At 40.3% G+C, this 16,935-nt stretch overlaps 1 protein-coding gene across 5 annotated transcripts in view; it reads left to right on the top strand.

The window, feature by feature from the left end:
* The first annotated feature begins 6,919 nt into the window (after positions 1–6,919).
* Positions 6,920–16,935, top strand: part of GSAP (gamma-secretase activating protein) — an 81,424-nt gene continuing 71,408 nt past the window's right edge. For all 5 annotated transcript variants that reach the window (XM_037162234.2, XM_053668911.1, XM_037162235.2 and 2 more), the window contains exon 1: positions 6,920–7,121. In XM_037162234.2, coding sequence (XP_037018129.2) covers positions 7,013–7,121 — 109 coding nt within the window. In that variant the 5' untranslated portion in view covers positions 6,920–7,012. The remainder of the gene's footprint in view (positions 7,122–16,935) is intronic.

Raw genomic sequence — 16,935 nt, 5'->3', positions numbered from 1 at the left:
AATATGTTAAAAAGATCATACACCATGACCAAATGGGATTTATTCCTAAGATGCAAGGTTTGTTTGATATCTGCAAATCAATTAATGTGACGCACCACATAAGTAAAGTGAAGGATAAAAATTATTTGATCATATCAATAGATGCAGAAAAGGCATGTGACAAAAATCCAGCATTCACTTATGTTAGAAATTCTCAGCAAAGTGGAAATAGAGGGAACATACTTCAATAAAATAAAAGCCATATACAGCAAGTCTATATATGGATTTGCTAATATCATACTCAACAGGGAAAAACTAAAAGCATTTCCCTTAAAACCAGGAACAAGATAGGGATATCCACTTTTACCACTCTTATGCAACATTGTACTGGAAGTCCTAGCCACAGCAATCAGACAAGAAGAAATAAAAGGCATTCCAGTTAGAAATGAAGGTGTAAATTTGTCCTTAGTTGCAAATGACATGATACTGTATAAAGAGAACCCAGAAAAACACTACTAGAACTGATTAGTGAATTCAGTAAAGTACCAAGATACAAAATAAATACTCAGAAACCCGTTGCATTTTTATACACCAATAATAAACTATAACAAAGGGAAACTAAGAAAACAGTGCCATTTATTGCTCTGACCAGGTGGCTCAGTGTGGGGACAACTTTGCCAGCAAGTCCCCCCATCTGCCATGGATGGAAGTAAACTACCAAGACATGATCTGCTTGGGGAGGAGAGGTGGCCAATCTTTCAGAGGAGAAAGGCCAAGATCCCCTTCTTCAATGGCTTTTATTATGTTGTAATACATAGGAATACAGGCAGTAAGGATCAAACAGTAGATAACATTTCAAAGAAATCTGAGAGCTTAGCCTGAGTCAGTGTCTGTCAAGAAAGGGGGTTGCAGAAACTCTGGGAGACATACTCATTTCCTGCTTGGACCCTTACCATATGGATGAAAGCACTCTTAGCAAAGCAGGCTTCACAGGACTTTAGGAATTCCTTCTTATACCGATAACCCCAGATCCTGCTCTAGCTGGGCAAGGGGCTGCACTGCCTCCCCCCATCACAGGTTTTCAGGCTTGAGTGGATTAGAGCCAGGAAGCATTTCTCCCAGAGGACATGGGGACTTGGACTATGTCAAAATAGCAGGGGTGGGAGGGTGCATCACTCCTTCTTTGTTGCAGCCCCCTGAGTCCTTCCATGATGGCCTCCCAAGTGATTCTGTCTGGCTTAGGTTGCCCCTCCTCTGAGGAGTCTTACCTGTAATCGACTATCTGACCATGCATTGGGGGCATGGGAGTAAGCAGAGGCAGCATTTGCTACCAGAGACAAGCTTTGTCTCTTTAGTGGCTCACATTCCAGAGGTCACTCACTCAGTCTTAGTCATAGGGGCAGTTACATCTCCTGAAACCAGGCAGAGAGGTTCCCAACAGCTCAGTTGGTTGGAATTTTGTTCCTTACACTATAAGGGTGAGGGTTTGATTCCAGACAGGGTACATACATAGGTTGTAAGTTCTATCCTTGGTTGGGGTATATACAGGAGGCAACTAACTGATGTTTCTTTCTCTCTCCCTTTCTCTTTTTCTAAAATCAATGAAAAACATATATCCTTGAGTGAGATTTTTAAAAATCTCATTTATAATTCAATAAAAACACCTGGAATAAATTTAACCACGAATATAAAAGAGCCATACTCAGAAAATTATAAGACATTGGAGAAATAAACTGAAGAAGATATGAATAAATGGAATAGTATATTGTATGGGAAGAATTGACATAATTAAAATATCCACACTACCCAAAGCAATGTACAGAGTCAATGCAATTCCTACCAAGATACCAATGTTGTATTTCACGGAAAAGGAACAAATAATGTAAAAGTTTATATGGAACCACAAAAGACTCTGAATAGCAATAGCAATCTTGAGAAAGAAAAACAAATTTGGAGGTATTATACTACCCAATATCAAACTATACTAAAAGCATTTAGTAATCAAAACAGCATGGTTACTGGCATGAAAACAGACATATAGATCAATGGAACAGAATAGAGATTCCAGAAATAAACCCACACCTTTATGGTCAATTAGTATTTGACAAATGAGGCAAGAACACAGAGTGGGGTAAAGATAGTTATTCAGTAAATGGTGTTGGGAAAATTGGACAAATACATGAAAAAAAAAAGACAAAACTAGACCACCTTCCTACACCACACATAAGAATAAAGTCAAATTGGATTAAAGACTTAGATATTAGACTTGAAACCATAAAACTCCTCAGAAGAAAACATAGGTTGTAAAATCTCAGACATTTCTTGTAGCAATATTTTTTTCTACAAGAAAATATTGCTAGATATATTTCTAGCAATGTATCTTTTTGGAAAAGGGAAACTGAAAAATCCACAAATGTAGCTATATCAAACTAAAAAGTTTTTGCACAGCAAAGGAAAACATCAACAAAATGAAAAGACAACCTACTGAATAGGGGAGTATATTCCTCGATAAGACTTCTGATAAGGGGTTAATATCCAAAATTTATAAGGAAGTAATACTACTCAATCTTCAAAAAACAAACAATCCAATTATAAAGGGGACAAAGGACCTGAATAGACACTTCTCCAAAGAGGACATACAAATGGCTAGTAGACATATGAAAAGCTACTCAGCATCACTAATCATCAGAGAAATGCAAGTTAAAACTACAGTGAGGTACCACCTCATGCCTATCCGAATGGCTATCATTAATAAATCAACAACAATTATTGGCAAGGATGTAAAGAATAGGGAGCTCTCATGCACTGTTGATGGGAATGCAGATTGGTGCAGCCATTGTGAAAAACAGTATGAAGTTTCCTCAAAAAATTAAAAATGAAACTGCCTTATGACCCGGCAATTCCACTCCTGGGTATATATATCTAAAGAAACCCAAAATATGAATTCGAAAGAACGTAAGTACCCCCATGTTACTGCGGCTTTATTTACAATAGTGAAGATATGGAAGCAGCCCAAGTGCCCATCAATAGACTAGTCGAGCCCTGGCTGGTGTAGCTCAGTGGATTGAGCGAGGTCCTGGGAACAAGCAAATGGTTGATTGTGGCAGTTTCGGGCGGTATTGATATTTCTCTCCCTCTCTCCTTCCCTTCCCCTCTAAAGGTAAATAAATAAAATCTTAAAAAAAAAGACTAGTCGATAAGAAACCATGGTACATATATAAAGTGGAAAATTACTTGGTCATAAAAAGAATGTAGTCTTAGCATTTGCGACAACATAGATTAACCTAAAGGTTATTATGTTAAGTGAAATAAGTCAGTCAGAGAAAGACAAATGTGTGATTTCACTTATGTATGAGATCTAAAGAATAAAACAGACTCATACATACAGCAAACAAACTCATGCTTGACAGAGGGCAGGGGAGGAAAGTTGGGGACTGGATGAAAAAGGCTACGGGGCTGAGAAGCACAAATTGGGAGTTACGGAATAGTCCTAGAGATGTAAAGTAGAACATAGGGAACATAGCCAATAATAATGTAATAACTATGTATGTTGTTGGGTGGGTCTTAGACTTATTTGGGGTTTGCTTTGTAAAGTATATGATTGTCTAATTATTATCCTATACAACTGAGACTAACACAAAATAATATGGATAGAAACTGTAAGTGACAAATATAATTTTCAAAAATATGTTCTTTTAGCACAATTATTGTTCTACTGACTGTAAATTTGAAACCTAGTATCTTTAGTTCTTTCCTTAGAAAACTTGCAGTTTTAGGCTTTTGAATTAGATTTGTTAAATAGGCCATTTTCTAACTCCTTCAAAATCAAGTTGTATAATTTAGCACCTCCAGGAGCTCTTTCTTGGTTAGGAGTGTGGAGTAGAACTTTTCATTTTAACATCTCTGTTAAGGAAATTATTTTCACTTATAAATGGTTCACTAAACCCGCATTTCCTTCCTTCAGTTCTAAACTTCAAGATAAAATTACAAAGACACTGAAATAGAGAACGGGACAGCAACCAGAGGGGAGAGGGGAGAGAATTTCGGGGGAAATAGGGGAGGGATTTGGAGGAACAAGTGTGGAGGATGCACGGACGGCAACTGGGGGGGTGGTGGAGGTGGGAGGAAGGTGGGGAGCACAGGGCAGGGTGGGCTGGGATGGGAGTAGTAGACAGAAAACTGTACTTGAAAAATAAAAAGAAAAAGAACCTAATGTGTAGTGAATAAACCAAGCTGTGTAATTTCTTACTATTGTCCCAGAATTCCATCTCAGTTTTGGTGTGCTATTTGGATAACTAGATATCCTCACGCTGTAAGGTAATTTAAGAGTCATCTAATTCAATTCACCAGATGTAATCAACAAAACACCTGTAGCAGAAGATTTGCATTCTGTTCCCAACTTTGTGGTTAACTAGTTTTGCTACTTTAGGCCAGACATCATTCACCTTTTTGAGTCTCAGTGTTCTCATCTATAAAATAAAGTCCTTGATTATAAGATACTTAAGTTTCCCATTAAATGCTCTACTCTAATTTTAATGAACATAATGGTTTATTCTTAAAATCTCTAACAAGCAAAACTACTTTTACTCTATCCAAAAGCCAGTTCCGGTGCTTAATGATTCCATGAGGCGGGTTTCTCCCCCCCGCAACTTTATTGAGGTAAAATTGACAAATATAATTGTATGTATATAAAGTGTACAATATGATGGTTTGATATAAATTGTAAAGTGATTACCACAATCAAGTTCACACATCCATTAGCCCTGGCTGGTGGCTCAGTGGATTGAGTGCCAGCCTGCAAACCAAAGAGTCACAGGTTCAATTCCCAGTTCAGGGTACATTGCCTGGGTTGCAGGCCAGGTCCCCAGTTGGGGGCTTGTAAGAGACAGAAGATTGAAGTATCTCTCACACATTGATGTTTCTCCTCTCCTTCTTCTTCCCTTGCCCTCTCTCTAAAAATAAATAAATAAAATTTTTTAAAAAAGTTAACACATCCATCAGTGAAGCAGATTTATAAATTAAGAAGATATGACAGTCTCCAGTTCTGTCCTCTCTAGTGTTGAAGGATAATCTATCATTCTTCTATTAACTCTTTGCAAATTTAAGTAGTAAGTCACCATGTACCAGTCTTTTTCCATGGCAAATGATCTCCAAGTTGTCATTCATATACTTCCTTCATGGTTTTGGCCACGTATTTCTGCTATTTTGGTTATTGTGTATCACCCTCTCTCTGTTCCTTTTTACTTAGATTTATTTTGAAGAGAATTTTATATAAATCACTGCTTGATGAGGACTATATGATTAATCTTTCTTGGCAAAAATAGAGGTTAACTGTGAAAATAACAGAAATTTACTGAACTTTTAAAATAGGCAAGTGAAGACATTTCCGTATGACAAAGGCAACGAGCTTCATTTACTATGAAACATTCTTGCAGCAGTGCCCATGACTTCAGCAACCTTCCTTTCATGCACTAGCAACATTAGCAGCCTCATTAGCATTTCTGCCAAATCTTCATGCACTTTACAGATGGGAGGATTTTCTGATGAATATGGTGGTAAGTAATAGAATTCCACCTAAAATCATCCACTACGTCAATTGGAGAAACACATCTCTAGGACGAAATCAAGAGTTTCCGTTTACCTTTATTTAGAATAGTTTTAAAACCATAGCAAGCCTAAGAATCAACTGAGGCTCTGGCTAACATGCACGTTTTTGCTCCTACCCCAAGTCTGGACCAGAGCCCAGAGCCTGCATTGTAAAACAGCTTCCTGGATGACAGCAATGCAAGTAGTTTTCAGACCCCAGCTTTGAGAAACAGGTGACAAGGCAGTTTTTCCATCTATTATTATTGTATTTACTCACCCTCCAATAACTGTTGAGCACCTTCAAGGTACTCTGCCTGCCCCTGGTAGGAGGCAAGGGGCAGAGAAGTGTGCCGAGACCCGAGGTTCAATTTTTATGTCTCAAGACAGCATATGGTTGTCAAATGAGGTGCACTAGCAATACCTCTAGGAGTTCAGGGCTGGGAAGGTAGCTGTGGGCTGCAGTTGTGGGAAGGCTTTGTGGGCCTGGTGATTTTTTTCAGAGGAAGTGGAGAAGAATCAGAGGGGTTCTGGAAGTCAGCTTAACCTGGAGCTGAAATTCTAGGTGAAAAGCTGAAAGGGTCTAATAAAGTGGAGGCACTTAATTCCTGGGTGGTCAGCTGTTACTCAAGAACGGAGGACAGCTCTGTTTTAGGGCAAGTAATAACCTGGTGTTGATGTTCAGGAGAGATCGGAGCTCGCAGTGCCAAAGGCAACCACTGAACTAATGCTGCAGAGGGCAGGAACGAAAAGAAAGCTGAGATGTATTTGTAGCCAGGGGAGGAGGAGGTGCCCAAGGAGGCAGGTGCCCTCAGAAGAATGAGAGCACCTTTTAAAAGGCTAACCACAGAGGGATTCCTGAACAATTCTGCTTCACTGAAGCCAGTGGTGGGAAAACCATAAACTGACAGTGATGGTCTGTGTTAACCTGATTAACCCTTTCCTGACACTGTCTCCAGTATCTTTCTTAAAACCCACTTGCCAAGTGGGTTCTAAACTTTACTGCACAGTAGAAGCACCTGGAGATTAAAAAAAAAGAAGAAGAAAAATGCCTACTGAGCACATAATAATGGGGCAACATAGTTTGGAAACCACTGGTGTAGCCACATCTCCTCCTGAGCCCTAAAAAAAAACCCCAATTCCTCCCGCCCTTTCTGTCCCTCGCGCGGAGGGTGCGGGGCCTGGGTGGGCCTGTTCCCAGCGCTCCGGTCCCCCGGGCCCCAAGCCCAGCGCGCCGGCTCGCTGGTCCGGTGCTCGGCGGGGGCCTGGAGGAGGCGGTGCTCGGGGTGCCTCCAGCCGGGACGCGGCGGAACCGAAAGCGGTAGGCGCGGAGAGGCGGGGAGAGGAAGGAGGGGGCGGGAGCCGGGGGAGAGGGGCGCGTTGGAGAACCCGGGCCGGGAATGCCAGCGGCGCGGGGCCCCGGAGCCGCCCGGTGGCCGCGTCCCGGGAGATGGCTCTCCATCTGGTCACCGACTTCGATCTCCGGAAGGATGCGCTCCCGTGGCTGCGGGCGCAGCGGGCGGCGCGGACCGGCGCGGGGGCCCCGGGCGGCTGCGCAGGTGCCGGCGGTGTGCGTCCCGGGCGGCGGGAGGCTGAGCCCAGGTGGCGGGGGGTCGTTCGGGGGCGACCCGCAGCCCGCGGCCCCGGCGGACCCGGGGAGGTGGGAGCCGAGGGCAGGCTCCTGCCTCTGCGGAGTCCGGGACGCGCGCCCCCGGCGGAGGCAGGCGCGGCGGCGCCCGGGCAAGGTCGCGGCGGGGCTGCGTTCTTTTACCTGCGAGTCCTCCAGCCGCCGGCTCGCGCGCTGTTTTTGTGGCTCGGGGGTTGTGTTTGACTCAGTGAGTTTGATTAACGGCTAGTGTTAGTATTAGAAAACTAACACTAACGTTCGGGCAGCAGTTCATCTTCAGTAGAAAGGCCGGCGGGTCCCGGGCACCGTCGGCTTCGTCTCACGGGGGAGGCGGGGGCGCTGCCCGGCTCCGCCCGCGACCGCGGCGCGGGGTGGGGGTGGGGTCGTCCCTCCCGCTCCACGCGCGGGTCACCGGCCCCGGGAAGAAGGTTCGTCGTCCTCGCAGGGGCTCTGACAGCACTGGGGGTCCCTGGGAGTTCTTGGGTCACGAGAAAGAAAAGGATCGTGGCGACCAAGACAACGATATAGGTACTTAACAGCTGCGGTTTGTCTCCACGTACGCGAGACGTGTTTCTGGTCCGTGTGAACGGCGCCCGTGATGTAGCCGCTGGGGCGCGGAGTGCGAGAGGGCCGTGGGCCGGGCGCCGACGGCCAGCCCGCCGCGTGACGAGAAGCACCAAGCCCACCGCCCGCAGCTCGCGGACCCGGAGGGCGGGCCACGGGGCCCGAGACAAGCCGCCAGATGCTCAGGTTTCCTGCCCGACTTCCTCAGGGGCAGTTGAGGCTCTGTTCACAAAAAATCTTTTGTTTCACTTTTGATGAGGGACTTTTGAACCTTCCCAGCGTGGATCAATCAAAACTTTAAAGAAGGGGAACTCTGTGATTTCCTGCGTTAATTTTTTTTTAAAGTGTGCTGTAAACGATGGTGCATCTTCAGGGCTTATATCCAGCTTCTGAGCAGTGATACCCCTCGGACCCCGCCGTGTGCACAGTAGCTCTCCCCCACAGCCTGCTTGCCTTTCTTTTTCTCCTGCTTTTCCTTGAACACTGCAGACCACTGAAAAACATTTATTTTTGGAAGGGCTCTCAAATTTACAACTCCCTTTCCCATAATTCTGGTGAAAGTTTCCTATCCCAACCTCATATCTTTACACTTTCCTGTGCTAGTTGTTAGTTCCAAATGACAAGTCCTGTTTTTGTAGCTCAAGGGTTGTGTTTGACTTAGCGAGTTTGATTAATGACTAGTGTTAGTATTAGAAAAACTTCTCGTGTGGGCGAAAGTTTAAAAAAGTCTCCTGAATATCTAAAGAGTTTTTGAAGGTGTCACTTTAAAAATGCATTTGGCAGCTCCACCCTAAAGTGGTCTTTTTCTCTGAACATCTACCTTATATAGCTAAATGGCAGTTGTCTGCAAATGAGAAGTTAGATGAAGTGCGAAATGCCACAGTCTTACGTTTCAGTAATGTCTGTGGTGATTGAAAATCTGCGTGGGAGCCAGTTAGATTGTGGCTTCCTTGTGTCTTTCACTCATCTGTAAAGAAATGTAAACCTGTGCATTGACATTCCACTGCACAGCAGGACGCTTGGGTCCTCAGAAAGTAAGCTTACTAGAAATACTAGATTTGTAATCTATATATTAAAACTTTAAAGAAGGGGAACTCTGGTTTCCTAGGTGTTAAAAAATTTTTTAAAGCAGTGTGCTGTAATATATATATATATATAGTATTTTACTCTTGCAGAGCACCTTAGCAAAGATATTAATGTTATATTAAAAGAATTTGTTACTACTCATAATCACCGGTGGGTGGTAGCTGAAAAACAAACAACCCACCAAAAACAAAACAAAAACTGTCACCTCAAGTTAATTCCTCTTCTGTTATAATTTGTAGCACTGACAGGGGAATCTGATTCTGTTTTATTTCTAGTACAGACATATCTGTGCAAATTATTTCCCTTTCAAAGTCTCAGTTTTTCAAATCTAAATTTGAAATTCGTTTTGAAATTTGAAATCAGTTTTTCAAAATCTAAATTTGAAGCCTTAATGTTTTTTTAATTTTACTTTTATTTTTATTTAAAGATTTTATTTATTTATCTTCAGAGGGGAAGAGGAGAGAAGGAGAGAAGGAGAGAAATATCAATGTATGGTTGCCTCTCATGTGTTCCCTGCTGGGAACTGGCCTGCAACCCAGGCATGGGCCCTGACTGGGAATTGAACCTTGATCCTTTGGTTCACAGGCCCGCACTCAATCCACTGAGCTACACCAGCCAGGGCTGAAGTGTTAATGTTTTTATATCAACAAATACAAGTGAAGATTTCGTAGTTGTGCTAAGTAGTACTTGTGAAGTATGACATATTCCTAACAAAATAGCAAGGGCTAACCATGGAAATTGAGTCTTAACCAGAAGTCAAGGAATATATAATTTCATTTCACTTCCTTGTGAATTTCAAATGAATGAAACCATACTATACATATTCTTTTTGCCTTTTCTCCCTTAATGTTGTGAGATTTATCCATGTTGACTGTTGTAGCTTTAGGTCATTAGTTCTCACTGCTATGTAGTATTCCATTGTGTGAATATACAGCAATATGGCGGCCAGGGAGTAAACTGCTTTGATCCTCCTTTCGTGGAAGGACTTGTCCCAGGTCCTGTGAGTGTGGTCAGCAGGTGGTTTTCAGCCCTTGGACCTTCCAGGGATTGTTTTGACAGAGGGCTGTCTGGCCTTTTAGGTGTGGCCTACTTCTAATTAGGGTGTGAGATGGGGTATAAAGCCCAGCCATTCTGACTCAACATGGGACAACTTTGACAATCCATTTCAGTTCCAGAGCTTCTCAGACTGGGGACCCTGAGGCCACCTAAAGCTACTGGTCTTGCATTCAGTTTGACTTCTCCCTCTGCTTAGTCTTGCATCCCTCTCCATCTTCCTGCAGGTTTTAATCCTACCCTACTAAGCACTTCCTGATGAATATCCTGGATGCTAAACTGTCTCAGGGTGCTTCCTATGGAACCCACATTTATTTACCCTTTTTCTGGTTGGTGACATTTGGGAGGTTTCTGGGGATATTCAGTCAGTGCTTTTACTAACGTTGTTTCTGTTGCCTGGTTTCTCCAGGATGGATGTCTAAGACTGGAGTTGCAGAGTCAGAGGCTATACACATCTTCATTTTTCCTGGGCGGTGCCAAATTGTTTTCCAAAGTAGTTAATGTATTAATACCCCCATTTATAGTATAGAAATGTTTTTGGTACCTTTTTTGTCAAACTGTTGGGTCTAAATGTTATTTCATTGTGGTCTGAGGTTGAGTATCTCTATATATTTATTGGCAATTTGACTTTCTTCTTCCATGAAATGTCTGTCATCCTTTTGTCCATTTTTCTATTGTGTTTTATTTATCATACTGATTTTTAAGGGTTCTTTATGTATTCTGGATTCTAGTCTTTTATTCATCATGTATGTTGCAAATATTTTCCTTCACTGCGTAACTTTTATTTTTATTATTTAGCTTGTGATGGTGCCTTTTGTAAACAATTTTAATGTTGTCTAATTTATGAACCTTTTCCTTTATGGTTTATGCTTTTGTGGGATCTTTTAATGAAATCCTCCACTGTTCAGAAGTCGTGAAGACATCTTTATGTGAACTTCTGAAAGCTTTACAGCTTTGCTCTTCACATTTTGTTTGTCACCTCTTGATCTGTGTATTAGGAACTAGTTTAAATTTTTGTATAAGGCTGTGAGGTTCCCCACCCCACCCCCGTAAGTCACTGTGAAGGCAAGAAATACTTCTTTATTTGACATTTGTCTCAGTGGTTGGGAATATAATTTACACACTTGGCAAACATCTTCCCGTAAAGTGAAATCACTTGTGTTTAGCAAATAATAGGTTGAAATGGACAAGAATATCTGGCAAACCAGCTTCAATTTTACATGAGCTATGATTTGCAAGTACCTCTAACATCTAGGCACTCCCTTTTCTTTAGTAGATTTACTTATGCAAGTATCTCATCTATCAAAATGCTACATGTTTTTTGTTCATGAGCACCAAGTACACTGAACTGTAAGTTAAACCTCATTTCCTCATTTGAAATTGCTAAACTTCCTCCTCTGGACTTTCCAGTGATGAGCTGCTGGGAGAAGAGTCAGGATGAATAAGCAAAGAGGTTATTGAATAGTTCTTTTATTTTTTTAATTCTTATTACATTTTTGCAATACCATTTATTCCCCTTATACTTTCTGCAAGGGTGTATCTAAAACATGAGCAACCAAGCAGGGGAGGAGGTGTTGATAGGTTAAGGGTGTGTGGTGAGACACTGGTCTCTGGATTTCCACCAGTGCCCAATTTGGCTAATTCAAATGTCCTTGAGGTGAGAACCCTGCACATAACTGCAGGACTATTTAAACTGCAGTTATTTCAACCTAACACACCCATGGAGGCATTCTCTTTATTCTTTCTTTTAACTGTCTACCATGGCTACATTATAAGCCGGTCCTAGTTATGCTATGTAATAAATATTGATTAATATACAAGGGTGGGCAAAAGTAGACCTACAGTTGTTCGTATGGAAAATAATACAATCATTAATAAATAAAAACACAAGAATAAACTCTGTGTTTTGCATACTCACAACTGCAAACCTATATTTTGTTCGCTCCCGTGTATTATAAATATGTAGTTTAGTTGTTCTCAACTCTGGCTGCACATTAGAGTCACCCGGGGAACTTAAAAACACATATAGTAGCGACTAGGCCCCTTACCAGCACAATAAAATCATAATGTTTGGGGGTACGGGTTGGGGATCCACGTTCTTTTAAAAGCTCTCTTGATGATTCTAATGCACAGCGAGAGCTGAGAACTACTGGCTTAATGGGATAAGCATGTATCATTTGTTGTGATCTGTACTTATTAGAGATTTTTTCTTTTAATTTTTTAGTGATTTAAAAATAGATGTGCTTTTGCAAGGAAATTGGATTTTCTTGGTCAGGTTTCTTGTAAAGGACTTTCTTATCTTAGATGAAACCTTTTAAGTGTACTTTTGAGAAGGTCTCTTCCACCATCCTTATAATCTTGAAAAAAAATACTTTTCAAAATATTGACACATTGCATTCCAGAAGTTTTGAGTCATATGCAGGGTGAAAAGAAACTCACCCTCTAAAATTCTCTTTAAATGTCTACAGAATCTACCTTAAAAGGATTTTTCAGTAATTATCCATTTTCCCATTGTAAGCATGGTACAGGAAGCAATTCATTCTCTTTACCTTTTTCTAGTTTTGAATTTAGCCTATGCCACTTTTACCATGTATGATACTGGCCAAGTACTTTAACCTCATTTCAACTCAATTGGTTTATCATTACAATGGGCCTATAATAATTTACATGGTATGGGTGAGAGAGAAATGAGGACTTCGAAAATTTAGCAGCAAGCTAATTGAATTGCATTATTTTCCTAAAAGACCAAGTGATTATCCTTATTTTTCTAATCAGTAGGAAATGTGTGTGACAGCTCGATATATATTGAAAAGTGTGTATACCATATATAAAAAAATTTTCCCCGTTTCTGTCCTGTCCCGAGAAGATTCACACAGCTTTTTCCTGTCAGGAGTGGGGAAGAGAGATCTCAGGATGATTCCTAAATTCTCTTTTTTCTTTTCCTTTTTATTCTTATTTTTTCTATTACTGTTGTCCTAATTTTTTCCCCTTTGCCCTCCTCTGTCCAGCCCATTCCCACTCCCATAGTAGGTCCCCACACTGTTGTCCATGTCCATGGGTCATTCATACATGTGCTTTGACTAACCCTTCCCCTTCTTTCCACCATTCTTCCTATCCCTCCTCACCTCTGGTAGCTGTCAGTCTGTTCCCTGTTTCCATATTTCTGGTTCTGTTTTGCTCATTAGTTTATTTTGTTCGTTAGATTCATCTTATAAATGAGATCATGTGGTATTTGTTTTTTCCCATCCTGCTTATTTTACTTAGCTTAATAGTCTCCAGTTCCATCCATGCTGTCATGAAGGGTAGGAATTCCTTCTTCTTTCATTCTGCTGCATAGTATTGCATTGTGTAGATATACCACAATTTTTTAATCCACTCATATACTGATGGGCATCTGAGCTGTTTCCAGCACTTGACTATTGTAAATAGCACTGCAATGAACAGAGAGGTGCACGTTCTTTTCAATTGGTGTTTCAGGATTCTTAGGTCATATTTCACAGTGGAATTGATGGGTCAAAAGGTAGTTCCATTTTTAATTTTGTGAGGAAATTCCATACTGTTTTCCACAGTGGCTGCACTAGTCTGCAATCCCACCAACAGTACACTAGGATTCCCTTTTCTCCACATCCTTGCCAGCACTTGTAATTTGTTAATTTATTAATGATAGTCATTCTGACAGCTGTGAGAGTATTCCCTTGCCCCAGGATATATATTGGCAAAAATATTGCTATGTGGGATAGCTGAAATTTTATTGCCTATGTTTTCTGCTCAGACTTTTATGGTATCACAACTTATAATTAAGTCTTTTATCCATTTTGAGTTTATTCTGGTGTATAATATATGTTGGTGGTCTTGTTTCATTTTTTGCATGTACCAGTCCAGCTCTCCCAACACCATTTATTGAAGAGGCTATTTGTACTCCATTGTATGCTCATGCCCCCTTTGTCAAACATTAATTGACTGCAGAGACATGGGTTTATATCTGGGCTCTCTATTCTGTTCCATTGATCATTGTGTCTGTCGTTCTGCCAATACCAGACTTTTTTGATTACAGTGGCCTTGTAGTATAGTTTGATATCAGGTATTATGTTCCCTCCAACTTTGTTCTTTCTCAAGATTGCTGTGGCTGTTCAGAGTCTTTTTTCTTTCCATATACATTTTTGAAGTATTTGTCCTAGATCTGTGAAATATCCTTATTTTTAATAGGAAGTATATTGAATCTATAGATTGCTTTGGGTAATATGGACATTTTAATGATGTTTATTCTTCCAATCTATGAACAGGGTATAAGCTTCCATTTATTTGTATCTCCCTCAATTTCTTTCTTCAGTGTTCTATAGTTTTCCAAGTACAGGTCTATTACCTCCTTGGTTAAATTACCTAGGTAATTTTTATTCCTAGGTATTTTTTGTTGTTGTTACTATATAGTAAATGGAATGTCTTTCTTAGTTTCTCTTTCTGATTGTTCGTTGTTGGTGTACAAAAGTGCCATTGATTACTGAATATTGACTTTGTATCCCACTACTTTGCCAAATTCTCTTATTAGGTCAAGTAGTTTTTTTGGTGGAGCCTATAGGGTTTTTTGTGTATTCTATCGTGTTGTTTGCATATAATGAGAGTTTGACTTCCTCCTTTCCAGTTTGGACGCCTTCTATTTCTTCTTCTTGTCTGGTTGCTCTGGTTAGAATTTCCAGTACTATGTTGGATAAAAGTGGTAAAAGTGGACATCCCTGTGTTATTCTTGAACTTAAAGGAAATGTTTGTAGTTTTTGCTCATTGAGTATGATGTCAGGAGTAGGTGTTTTATATATGTCCTTTATTATGTCAAGGAATGCTCCCTGCATTCCTATTTTTTTAAAAATCATAAATGGGTGCTGAATTTTATCAAATGTGTTCTCTGCATCTATTGATATAGTCATGTGATTTTTGTCTTTCATTTTGATTATGTGATATATGACATTTATCGATTTGAGAATATTTTATCCTTGTATCCTTGGAATAAATCACACTTGATCATGGTGTGTGATATTTTTAATATATTACTGGATCTGGCTTGCTACTATTTTATTGAGGATTTTGGCATCTATGTTCATCAGAGTTATTGACCTGTGATTTTCTTTCTTTGTTATGTTATTACCTGGTTTTAGAATTAGAATGCTGGCCTCATAAAAAGAGTTTGGAAAGCTTCCCTCTTCCTGAGTATTTCTTCAGTAGTTTGAGAAGGATGGCTCTTAGTCCTTTTTGAATGTTTGGTAAAATTTGCCTGTGAAGCCATCTTGTCCAGGGCTTTTGTGTGTTGGTAATTTTTTGATTACTGCTTCAATTTCACTAGTTGCTATTGGTCTATTCACATTTTCTGCTTCTTCCTGATTTAGTTTTGCAAGCTTGTATGTTTCTAAAAATGTATCCATTTTGCCCGGTTGTCCAATGTCTTGTAGTTGTTTATAGTAATTTCTCATAATCCTTTGGATTTCTGTGGTATCAGTTGTTACTTCTCCTCTTTCATGTCTCATTTTACTTATTTGGGTTCTCTTTTTTTCTTGATGAGTCTGGTTAACAGTTCATCAAATTTGTTTATCTTTTCAAAGAATCAGCTCCTTGATTCATTGATCCTTTGAATTCTTTTTTTAGTCTCTATTCCTTTTCATTCTGCTCTGATCTTGATTATTTCCTTCATTCTACTTGCTCTGGACCTTGTTTGCTATTGTTCCTCTAGTTCTTTTAGATGTAGGGTTAGGTTGTTTACTTGATATTTTTTCTCTTGTTTAGGTCTGTATTACTTGTACTTTCTTCTCAGGACTGCCTTCGCTGTGTCCCATAGGTTTTGGGGTGTTGTGTGCATTTTCATTTGTTTACAGATACTTTTTTGTCCTTCATCTCATTGTTAGCCCATTCATTATTTAATAACCTGTTATTCATCCTCCATGTTTGAATGCTTTTGAGTTTTTTTTCTTGCAGTTAGTTTCTAGTTGCAAGCCATTGTGATCCAAGAAGATGCTTGATATGATTTCAATTTTCTTGAATTTGTTCAGACTTGTTTTGTGTCCTACTATGTTGTCTATGTTAAAGAATAATCCATGTGGGTTTGAGAAGAATGTGTATTTTGTTCTTTGGGGTGAACTGTTCTATAAGAATTAAGTCCATTTGATCTAGAGTGTCATTCAATTCAATACTTTAAAAAAATATGTATTTTTTTCCTGGCTGGTGTAGCTCAGTGGATTGAGTGTGGGCCTATGAACCAAAGGATTGAGGTTTGATTCCCAGTCAGGGCACATGCCTGGGTTGCAGGCCAGTTCCCAGTAGAGGATGCATGAGAGGCAACCATACATTGATATTTCTCTCCTTCTCTCCTTCCCTTCCCTTCTAAAGATAAATAAATAAAATATTAATATATATATTTTATTGATTATGCCATTACAGTTGTTCTATTCCCCCTTCATTTCTCTCCACCCTGTTCATCCCTCCCCACCGTTCCCCCCTTTTGTTTATGTCCGTGTGTCACAAGTTCTTTAGATTCTGTATTTCCCATACTATTCTTGCCCTCACCCTGTCTATTTTCTACCTACTGTCTATGCTACTTATTTTCTGTACCTTCTCCCCTCTTCTCCTCCTCCCACTCCCCTGTTGCTAACCCTCCATGTGATCTCCATTTCTGGGGTTCTGTTCCTGTTCTAGTTGTTTCCTTAGTTTCTTTTTATTTTAGGTGTGGTTATTAATAACTGTGAGTTTGCTATCCTTTCACTGTTCATATTTTTTATCTTCTTTTTCTTAGGTAAGTCCCTTTAACATTTCACATAATAAAGGCTTAGTGATGATGAACTTCTTGAACTTGACCTTATCTGAGAAGCACTTTATCTGCCCTTCCATTCTAAATGAAAGCTGTGCTGGATAGAGCAATCTTGGATGTAGGTCTTTGGATTTCATGACTTGGAATACTTTTTTCCAGCCTCTTCTTGCCTGTTAGGTCTCTTTTGAGAAATCAGCTGACAGTCTGATGGGAACTCCTTTGTAGGTGACTGTCCCCTTATCTCTTGCTGCTTCTA

This window comes from Artibeus jamaicensis, unplaced genomic scaffold, assembly GCF_021234435.1.
Source record: "Artibeus jamaicensis isolate MK-2021 breed Jamaican fruit bat unplaced genomic scaffold, CSHL_Jam_final contig_518, whole genome shotgun sequence".
In the NCBI taxonomy this organism is placed as follows: Eukaryota; Metazoa; Chordata; class Mammalia; order Chiroptera; family Phyllostomidae; genus Artibeus; species Artibeus jamaicensis.
Note: the sequence above shows the minus strand (reverse complement) of the source record. Positions and strands in the feature narration are given on the sequence as shown.